At 51.9% G+C, this 10,581-nt stretch overlaps 1 protein-coding gene across 1 annotated transcript; it reads right to left on the minus strand.

Annotated features, from left to right (window-relative positions):
* Positions 1–4,763: 4,763 nt before the first annotated feature.
* On the minus strand, positions 4,764–9,394 carry DBX1 (developing brain homeobox 1). Its single transcript, XM_054283736.1, has 4 exons — positions 9,058–9,394; positions 8,432–8,533; positions 5,716–5,918; positions 4,764–5,156 (listed from the first exon to the last, which is right to left on the minus strand). Exons 1-4 carry the CDS (start codon positions 9,392–9,394, stop codon positions 4,764–4,766), a joined length of 1,035 nt encoding a protein of 344 aa, XP_054139711.1.
* Positions 9,395–10,581: the final 1,187 nt, after the last annotated feature.

The following is a 10,581-nucleotide window of genomic DNA, read 5'->3' on the forward strand; positions in this document are numbered from 1 at the left end:
AAAGTCCTCCCGAGGTACTGAGGCTCCCTCTGGCGCTGCAGGGCAGAGCAAAGTCACGCTGGGCGCCAGAATATTGGAACAGGATCCCAATGTTCCCAGGCGGAACGTGCCCGGGCTGTTCTGGCCTCAGCTCCTTGGCCGGAGGGGACTGCTGCGGTATTTTACACAGAGACACCTCCGGCCGGCCGGGAATCGCAGCCGGGCACTGGAAACCCAGCCCAGGCTCGGTTTTACCTCTGGTGAAGAGAAAGGAGACGGATTCTGCCCGAGGGTTAAAATGCAGAGCTTCATTCCAAGGGCTGACCCCTGAACGGCAGTAACCGCCCCAGCACAAGGCCGAGCTCCCGGGCCCAAGGGCCTTTTAAGGCAGGGAGAGGGGAGGGAAGGACAGGGGAGCACCAACCCGCTGGGAGGAGGCGGGTCTGGGGGATAATGGCGCTTGGCCAAGCCAATGGCATCTTCTGAACTTCTGCCGAGCGCACGGCGGCCTGCTGGAATGTGCGCATTGACTGACAGCGTCTCGGCAAGGGGACAAGGGGCAGGGCAGGCTGGCACACCTGGCACACAGGGAGGTCTGAGATTGCAACACACTGCGACATCCTGGAAACTGAGCATCATGTGCTCCTCTACAAGATTATTGTAATGTTCAAACTTTCTGGATGACAAGTGTTCTTCAAAAGAGGTTTATTTTTTTTAATTTAATTTAATTTAATTTAATTTAATTTAATTTAATTTAATTTTATTTTATTTTATTTTATTTTATTTTTTACTCAACCTGCTCCCACTAAAGGGCTGTGTGCAGGAGCCTTGTCTGCCTGGCTGTGGCTGGGTGAAAACACTTCCAGCTTCCCCCTTAGTGCAGGACACTGTTGGAGAAGCCATTGGGGCAGAGGGGCACTCTCCAGGTCTGTCACCAACAGCTCTGCAGGCAGCAGCAGCACAGACTCTCCAATAAAGTGATTTATTTCCTGTTCTCCCCCTGTCCAAAAGCCACTCTCCCACGCTGGCAGGCACAGATGTAGAACCAGCTGGTTTCTTAAGGGATGAAATAGTCGAGAATTTGCTGCCCTGAGCTCACAACCATCAAAGGTAAGTTCCCCTCTCTGCCTCATCATTCCCCAGCCTGGGAGATGTCCCTCTTGTCTCTGAGAAGGAAGAAAATTCACTCAGGCCTCTGGGCTGCTGGGTCACTAAAATGAGCTCTTTGATATCCTACAGCAGAGGTTGTTGTGGGAGTGTGTTACACATGGGATTACCAGAGTTTCCAAAACTCTGGGTGCTGCTGATGTCATGATGGAAAGCGTTCCCTCTCCATGAAGGCAAGAAAGGCTTCTCATGGTCGGAGCTCAGTGCATCCCTTCGGGTGTCCAGAGGTGCCAGGGCCCCGCTGGGGGGCTCAGAGACCCTGGCACGCTCCCCAGAACACCCGGGGACTTGATTGTGACCCTGGAGCAAGTCACCAGCTTTGTATGAGGACATGAAAGTCACACAGGTTTGAATGGTGTAATAACAAAATGATCACAGGGAGAAAATGTAGATTTTAGGATTTTTGGTTATGGGGACAAGATGGAGGAATCTGGGCATGTCCAGCCTTTCTCCTTCTTCTTCTTGTTCTCCATTTCTGCAGTGATGCTGGCACTTTGGGATGGGTTTAGAGTAGAAGTGCACTGTCTAACACAGGTGATGGGTATTGGGAATTAAGTGTAAATACGTTATACGTAGTTTGTAGTATAAAAGGACAACACAGAGTGCCTGTGGCTGCCCTGCTGAGCAGATCTGGGCTGGGCAGAAAGAAAATTTTACAGATAAGAATTAATGAACAGCCTCAAGAGCGAACAGTGAAGAGCCCAGACTCGTTCTTCACCCGCACGGGCCGGAGCAGAGACACCCCGCACATCTGGGGCAGCGATGAGCACCCGAACCCCAGAGCTCGGCCACACACCCCGCACATCTGGGGCAGCGATGAGCACCCGAACCCCAGAGCTCACAGCCTGATGCCTTTCCGTGGGGATTGCGAGGAACCAGCACCACCCAGCGCAGAAGAGGAGTCAGGACACAGAGCCCGAGCCGGGGGGAAGGAACACGCTCATGGGCTCAGATCCGTGTGAGCCGCTGAGCCTCATCCACGAGGGGATTGCTGACAGTGCCAGTGCACAGCGTCCAGCCTCACGCTTTGTGCCACACCACCAACCTCCAGCCCCAAACCCGTCCTGGCTGTCGGTGACCGTGTTCACGGGGAAGTGTTGGAGAAGGAGGCCCCTCTTCTGCAGCCACAGATGCAGTCTGACAGCTGCTGGTAAACAAAACCAAGCCCTTTAATTTCATATTAAGGTATCCCTGAATCTCAAATGTTTGTGCTTAGTAGTCACACAATGGTTTTTTGCTATAAAAAAAAAAAAAGACTCTGAAGGGATAAAAGAATAAATAAAGTGTAGGATTTATTATTGTCGCACTGCTTTTAATGCAGGGATGGGATTATTTTCAGGCTAAGAACAATTTATTGTTCAGATAAACATCAGTCTCAGAGGCTGGGAGATTTTGAAAGGGCAAGCTGTCAGCTATAGTTCAAGAGTAGTTACAGGTTCTTTGTTATAGGACAATATATAACTTTCTAAATTAATATAGTTGCTACAGGGTTTATTTTGCTTTTCTAACCTACTACTTTTACTAAATTTTGCTGCACTGTGGATACTTTTGCCTGATGGGATTCTGTCTCACATCTACACATATGCTTTTGTTATAACCTCTAAATTCCTAACCTATTTCATATTATTACATTACTACACTATAAACCTCTCATCATCTCACTTAAACAGTTTTTTACTTACTTAAGGTATATTCTTACAACTATAGAAACATAAGTTAATTATTTTTCTACTTAATGTCTGTGTATTGTATTTTTATATCAATCTAAGCTTCTCCTAAGGCTGCAAATTAAACTCTTCTGTGTCTGTGGAAGTTTCTATTTTTCTGGTTCCCATAGGATTAATAAATGTCACATTTTGGGTAAGGATTTCCCCCTGTTAAATGGCAATTCCATAATATTTTTCATTTATTAAGGCTATTTGTCTAGCAGTGTAAGATGTAATAACCCTCATGCTGAAAGAAGCAATCTTAAAAAGTTATTTCTGATAGCATTTCTAGTGCAGGGAAAATGCAAAGAGCAGAGGGTATCAGATCAGTTTCTGTTGAGCAATGAATTGGGAGGGTTTTGTACAAGCAATACCTGTTCTTGTTTTGGAACAAGATATTCTTATCTTCTTCCTTTCTGGAGTGTTGCAGCATGTGTGAGGGCATCTGTGTTCTCTGGAGCAGCCACTGGATTTAGAAACAAACTGTGTTTTGAGTTAGTTCTGTCTTTATGAGTCGCTTAACCACAGCCTTATGCTCACTGGATGTGCTGGGGCAGAGTAAGTTTTCCAGGGGACATCTGCTGCATTTGTTTCTTTTGTTTTGGTGAGTTATGAATGGCGGGCATTAAGATCATGGGGCAGAAAATAAATGCAATGTTATAATGAAATCTCTGTCTCAGAAAAACACTGATATTTCTGTAGTGTATCACAAAAATGTAAAACCAAACAGCAGGTGGGGGGTTAAGGATTTGCCTGGGGTTACAGTAACAGTTATAGCCGGACCTGAGGCTGAAGAGTTAAGTTTATCTCTTTCATTCTTTTTCTCTACCCTGTAAGACTACCAAATGATCAGATTTGGAAATCTACTCTTTTTTTTTTATTTGACAATCTTCCACTTTAATATATATACATATTTAGAGTCTGTACATGGTAAAATACAAAATAAAAGTGTTTCTTTATAAGTTACACAATTACACAGCTGCATTCACCTGTAGTTTAGCTGTCATTTAATTCAAAATAAAAGAGAGAAGCATTGTTGAGCCGTTGTTATAATCATTGACAATAACCTTGGTATAAAACACCCATACAGAGTAAGTGTACAAAATAGTGTACAGTTCATATAAGCTGTGCAAAGACAGCAAAGTTCAGTTAAAAATCAAAGAGATGTATCCACTTTCCTCTGTCCACACCACGGATAGGAGAAGCAAAGTGGAAAATAAACACAAACATAGGCAAGAAGGTGGGTTAGACAGTGCTTTGAACACAGTATTGATGAATAAATTAAGAGGAAAATCATAAATATATAAGATCTCCATTACACAGGGCATGCTTGCATTGTACCTTCAAAGTCATTCCAGGGATTTGGATGGATTTGCTGCACAAGCATGGTGCCATTTGGGGTGAGGAGGGAGGCAGAGCTTGCTCCGGGTCCCTCTAGGTTATTTATTTTGGAAGAAAGTGTTGCTAGATCAGACAAGCCTTCAGCAGCAGCTGAAGTAATACAGTAGCTGGAAATTCACTTGAAAGCTGACAGAAATTGTCATGCTGTTTATATTGTATTTTTGATGATTTTTTTATCTGGGGGAAGAAGTTTCCTTTCCTCCAGGGAAATTTCCCTTTCCTCCCTGCTGTACAGCCAGGAGCTGCCTGTTGTCTGTTTTTGCTAAATGAGCAACTATTGATTGCTGAGCAGAGAGAGTTATGAAAAGTTGGGCAGATATCATGAACATGAAAACCTCTCCACAGGGCAACAAATGAGGAATAGCAGTGAGAAGGAAGCCTTGCAGCTATTGCGATAAAGAACCTGCACTGAAGCAGCATGTGGACATTGGGGTGGGACAGCACCTCTTCAATTTATAGCACTCTGGTTTATTTACATCTTTGCAGTGTCCTCGTGTGATGTAGGGTGATCTAAGATACTGTTATCTCCTCCTCTTCTTCCTCCCCTTCATCATCCTCCTCCTCTGAGTCTGAGAAGTCTGAGGGCTTGCTGGGGCTGCTGGAGTGGGATGGAGAAGGAGACATCTGGGAGTCCAGTCTGTCCCTCAGGTGCAGATGTTCTGGGGACGGGTGGTAGGTCAGGGGGTGCTGGGGGCTGGCCGGGCACACAGGGGGAACCTCCTCCTCCTCCTCCTCCTCCTCCTCCTCCTCCTCTCCCGAGCACTTCTTGCCCACATCACTGAGGTCTGGGTGAGGGTTGAACTTGGTGGGCAGGGTCTGTTCTCTGCAGCCGCCCGAGGACAGGAGTTCTCTTTCTTTGGAGTTCCTCCATTTCATCCTCCTGTTCTGGAACCAGATCTTCACCTAGGGGACAAAGCAGCAAGGAAGTGAAAGGGTTCAGCGAAACGGGCACCAGAAAAGGTGGTTTTGGCTGCATCCTCAAAACCCTGCACAAAGCTAATAGGAACCACAGAATCTGATCTTTGGAGGAGCCTGAGAGAGAGCTCAGGGGCAATCAGGCTGGTCCTGTTCACCCAGCTGGGAATAGTGACATTTTTGGCTCTGTTGACTGCCTGTATGGTGTGGTCAACAGAGTGCTTTGGCTGTTCTCCCTGCTCCCATCCCCTTCTCCCATCTGCCTGCTTCCCATCCCCTTCTCCCATCTCCCTGCTCCCATCCCCTTCTCCCTTCCCATCCCCTTCTCCCTTCCCATCCCCTTCTCCCATCTCCCTTCTTCCCATCCCCTTCTCCCTTCCCACCTCTTCCCATCCCCTTCTCCCATCTGCCTGCTCCCATCCCTTTCTCCCTTCCCATCCCCTTCTCCCTTCCCATCCCCTTCTCCCCTGCTTCTCTGGACCTGCCCCTGGCCAGTGGGGGCTCCCCACACACCCTCTGCCCTCCCATCCCCAGCCCTCCCTCTCACCTGCGAGTCCTTGAGGCCCAGCTTGGCCGCCAGCTTCTTCCTGTCGGGTTTGCTGATGTACTTCTGCTTCTGGAACATCTTCTCGAGCGCCTTGCGCTGCACGTCCGAGAAGACGGCGCGGCGCAGCATCCCCCGGCGGGGCTTGCCGCGGGCGGCCAGCGGCCACGAGAAGGTGCCGGGGATGGGCACCACGGCGGAGGCGGCTGCGGGACGGACACACGGACACACTGAGCCGGGGGGACAGGCCCTCGCCATCCCTGCCCGCCCTCATCGACCCGGGGCGTGGAAAGGAGCTTTGGGCTTAACCGAGCGTCCCCTTTCAGGCAGTGGTGGCCGGGATCAGGTCTGTCAGCTCCATGGGGAACACGGGGCAGTGGTGGCCGGGATCAGGTCTGTCAGCTCCATGGGGAACACGGGGCAGTGGTGGCCGGGATCAGGTCTGTCAGCTCCATGGGGAACACGGGGCAGTGGTGGCCGGGATCAGGTCTGTCAGCTCCATGGGGAACACGGGGCAGTGGTGGCCGGGATCAGGTCTGTCAGCTCCATGGGGAACACGGGGCAGTGGTGGCCGGGATCAGGTCTGTCAGCTCCATGGGGAACACGGGGCAGTGGTGGCCGGGATCAGGTCTGTCAGCTCCATGGGGAACACGGGGCAGTGGTGGCCGGTTTTGTTGGGAGATTCAAAGCTCCCCCGGCCTGAAAAGGCAAAGCGAGGCGTACCAGCTAAGACAGAGGTATAATAAAAAAGCTCTCCCTCCCACTCAGAAGCATTCGATTTTTTTTTTTCAGCTGCTTTTATCATTTCAGATGCTTTATTATGCTGGAGATGAAAATGGGGACTTTTCTGATTCCGAACAAAACCGCTCCTCTTCAGATGCAGTTTTGATCAATCAGTATTCATCTTTTTATAATAATCTCTTCTCTCTCCCTCCCCCCTGCTCCAAAGTTGGAGAATTCAATTCGAAGACATGAAAAGTTGCAGCTAATTAGCACACTGCCTGGTTCCCAATGGCATTAGTATGATAAAAAAGGGCAGAGTTTCGCCTTAAAAAAAAAAAGGAGGGGGGAACCTCCCCAAGAGAGACAGAGATGCTAATGAAGCGTGAATGGTAATTGTGTAGTAATGAACTAACAGAAAAAGACTGAGGACAAGCAGCTAACGCCATATATTATTGGAACAAAAGAGATTTACACTTTCAAACTAAACACAACGGCATGCCAGGCTCCTCGGGAGAATACTGATGGCACAATCGTCTCTTTCCCCAAATCATTTTCATTAAATGGACATGAAAAGCTATTTATAAAGCTCAAGTTGTTTTTGTTAGGCTATTCACATGCTGGAGAAAGGAAGCAAATTCCTTTATCCAGAGGATGAATAGAAGAGCTTGGGTTATTTTTTTTTTTTGCTCTCTCCCTTTCCCTGTTTTCTTTTTAAATTCATTGCTTGTTTGTGTAATTAGATTAAAATTTAAAAAATTAAAATTAAAAAAAATTGTTCTCTCAGCATCACAATATTTCGGTGCTGTAGCAAGCACAGCTCCGTGGCCTTGCTTTCTCTCCTTTCCCCGTGTTGTTGGACGGGGTAACCGGGAAGGCAGAGGAGTGAAGGGTTGGGAGGTGGAGGAGGTGATGGAGCACAGGGTGAGGAGGTGATGGACCAGAGTATGATGGAGCAGGAGGTGATGGAGCAGAGGGTGATGGAGCAGACGGTGATGGAGCAGAGGGTGATGGAGCAGAGGGTGATGGAGCAGACGGTGAGGAGGTGATGGACCAGACTGTGATGGAGCAGAGGGTGGTGGAACAGAGGGTGGTGGAGCAGAGGTGGAGGAGGTGATGGAGCAGAGGGTGATGGAGCAGAGGGTGGTGGAGCAGAGGGTGGTGGAGCAGAGGGTGGAGGAACAGAGGTGGAGGAGGTGATGGAGCAGAGGGTGGTGGAGCAGAGGGTGGTGGAGCAGAGGTGGAGGAGGTGATGGAGCAGAGGGTGGTGGAACAGAGGGTGGTGGAGCAGAGGTGGAGGAGGTGATGGAGCAGAGGGTGGTGGAGCAGAGGGTGATGGAGCAGAGGGTGATGGAGCAGAGGGTGGAGGAACAGAGGTGGAGGAGGTGATGGAGCAGAGGGTGATGGAGCAGAGGGTGGTGGAGCAGAGGGTGATGGAACAGAAGGTGATGGAGCAGAGGGTGGAGGAACAGAGGTGGAGGAGGTGATGGAGCAGAGGGTGGTGGAGCAGAGGGCGATGGAGCAGAGGGTGAGGCAGTCACAGCGCCCCGCTGGAGCCGCCCGGAACGCGGAGAGGTTTGGGGGACACCGAGAGGCTCCGTCCCTCTTCCTTCCCTTCCCTCTTCCTTCCCTTCCCTCCTTCCCTCTCCCCTCCCTCCAGCGCGGAGCTGACCGCAGCTCGTGGTGCTGAAACATCCCCGGGCCGGGCGGGATCGAGAGGGAGAGAAGGAGGGAGAGAAGGAGGGAAGGAGGGAGCGGGACCCGCCTCGCCCCGGGACCGTGACAATCCCGGCTAATTTGCGGAGCAGCGGGGGGAGCGGGCAGGGAATGTCAGGCAGTCACTGCCTGTGCTAAATCGGGCAGCAAATTGGCGCGACTGATGCTTGAATGTTGTACTCCGTCCAACCTCTGAACTGCGGCGTAACCCCGCGGGGGGAGCGCGGGCACGGGCGGGCAGCAGCGCGCTGTGCCCGCGCACGGCGACAGTGCCAGCACCCACCTGGGAAATAGGAGGATCTCAGGAAGGGCTGGAAGGATCCTTCAAAGTACGGGAACGAGAAAGACTTTGGCGGGACGCTCTGAAGCAACGCGGGGGAGGTTTCTAGTAAATAAACAAAATCAAATTAATCGGAAGGTTTGGATTCGACCGAAGGCGAGGTTGGGTTCTGGTCGCTCGGTCTGGAGACCAACGCTGGGTACTTTTAGAAAAAAATAAAGGAATCACACCGCATTTGGAAGGGCCGAGGGAAAGAGGCACTTTTGCTGGTTTTGCCAGCAAAGCGGCACCACACAAAGTGAGGACAGGCTCAGCCAGAAGACACGGCCGGGCTCTGAGACCCCTGGGCTCTGGGACCCTCGGCTCTGGGACCCTCGGCTCTGGGACCCTCGGCTCTGGGAGCCCTCCCTCCGCCTGCTCCTCCCGTCCGTCCCGGCCCCGGCAGCGCGGCCCTCGCCCTGGAAAGCCGAGCGCTGATGCCGGAGGGCTCAGCAAGCCGAGCAATGATGCCGGAGGGCTCCGCAGCTCGGCACCGGCTCCCGCCCCGCTTTCCTAACGCGGTCCCCGCGCTCCCCCGTCCCGGTGCGGTGTCCCCAGCCCCCGGTGACAGCCGGGCTGTCCCCGCTTACCGGCTCGGGGCGCGGAGGACAGGATGGCGTTGACTCCGAACTTGAGGAAGGTGGAGTCGCCGCCGGGAGCCTGCGGCGAGCAGCCCCTCCTGGGGCCGGGCAGCTCCGGGGTCCCCGCGTCCGTCCGGGCCGCCGAGCCCGGCGGGGACACGGCGGCCGCGGGGGCGCTCCGGGGCAGGTAGGCGGTCGGGCTGCCGATCCGGATCAGATCTTCCACCAGGAAGCCGGAATGGCCGGAGAAGGCCGACTGCAGCGCCTGCGGCACGGTGAGCGTGGGCGTGGGCCGGAGCAGGCTGGGGTACACGGCCGGGGGGGCGATCAGGCCGGGGAACATCATCGCGGCTCCGCTCGCCGCCTCGCTCGTTCGCTCGCTTTTGTTTTCTGCCCCGCAAACCCGGGTCGGTAAAGATCCGGCCGGCGAGCCTGGCGGAGTTCTCTGCGCCCCTTCCTCATGGACCGCGCGTTTTATAGCGATCAGCCCCGCTGAGGCTCTTTCAAAAGTGACAGCCCCAACAATGGGGTTCAACAAAGTTCTCCACTTGAGCTTCATTCAGGGCGAGCTCCCGGCTTCTCCATTGGTCCGGGGCCGCAATTTATGATTGGATTAGACTTCATAAGCAACCGGGGCACAATGGCCCCGCCACAAAGAAAGTGTAGTCATCAATTTTGCATATTGACCGCCTCTTTGGAATACAGCGCTCCAAAGGCTCCCAGCAGGGTTTTGTTCAGAGGCAACACACACAGGCTAATTAAATGCCTATTTAAAAGTTTCAAATGACATCTTGCCTCGTAGAAAGGGAATTATTTAAAGAAAGCACTAAATTTATTTGCCGCTCCCCTGCTGAGTTTAGGAAATAAATCAATAAATATTCATAGAAACTTATCTGCGGACTCTCAGAAAAGCACGGGTTTTGTGGATTTGAAAATACAAATTACAAAACGTGGAACTAAGCTCTGTTGAGGGAGAAACACTTTTGGAGAGCGTGTCCCACCGTAGTTTGAACATATTCTGCTCCTGCTATTGGTGTGAGGCAGAATTAGTGCGTGTAGATGGGCTTGGTTTTCTATCCGCACATCAAAGGTCCAGAATAAGGCATATTTGCGGTGTCCTCCTCTCCTTTCAAGGTCCGAGCCTCGTAAAAGTCTGGTGTACTTGTGCTCGGGAGAGAGGTTTGCCCAGGCCGAAATGCGAGCCCTGGTGAGGTCGGTGAGAGCTGTGCTCCCACAAAACCCGGGCATTGCACACAGCAGAGACCCGGGCACCTTCGGGGGAGCAGCACAACCCTCGGGGTTCGCAGCCTGCTGCTCCTCCGCAGCTTCTCTGCGTTCAGAACAGCGGCAATCGCCACCCTCCAGCTGTGAAAATGAGGGCAGCTTTGGAGCGTTCGGATCCTTTTGGCTGAGCTGTCCGAGCTGCTCTGGGCTGTGCCGGTGCCGATGGCTCGAAGCAGCCAAATTCACCTGAAATCGCTTTTGATCAGCCCGTGTGTGCGAGATTTCGGAAGGTGTGCTGCTCACAAGGAA

Source organism: Melozone crissalis, unplaced genomic scaffold, assembly GCF_028551555.1.
Source record: "Melozone crissalis strain CALT ecotype California unplaced genomic scaffold, PUWL_Pcris_2 ptg000038l_1, whole genome shotgun sequence".
Taxonomy (NCBI): domain Eukaryota; kingdom Metazoa; phylum Chordata; class Aves; order Passeriformes; family Passerellidae; genus Melozone; species Melozone crissalis.

What these genes read in the sequence shown, in the direction of transcription:
- DBX1 (XM_054283736.1), bottom strand. Translation starts at nt 9,394, where the DNA reads ATGATGTTCCCCGGCCTGATCGCCCCCCCGGCCGTGTACCCCAGCCTG. An exon ending in GTCCTCCGCGCCCCGAGCCG is followed by an intron (nt 8,534 to 9,057) that starts GTAAGCGGGGAC and finishes TTTATTTACTAG; the next exon opens with AAACCTCCCCCGCGTTGCTT. An exon ending in TGGGCCTCAAGGACTCGCAG is followed by an intron (nt 5,157 to 5,715) that starts GTGAGAGGGAGG and finishes TTTGTCCCCTAG; the next exon opens with GTGAAGATCTGGTTCCAGAA.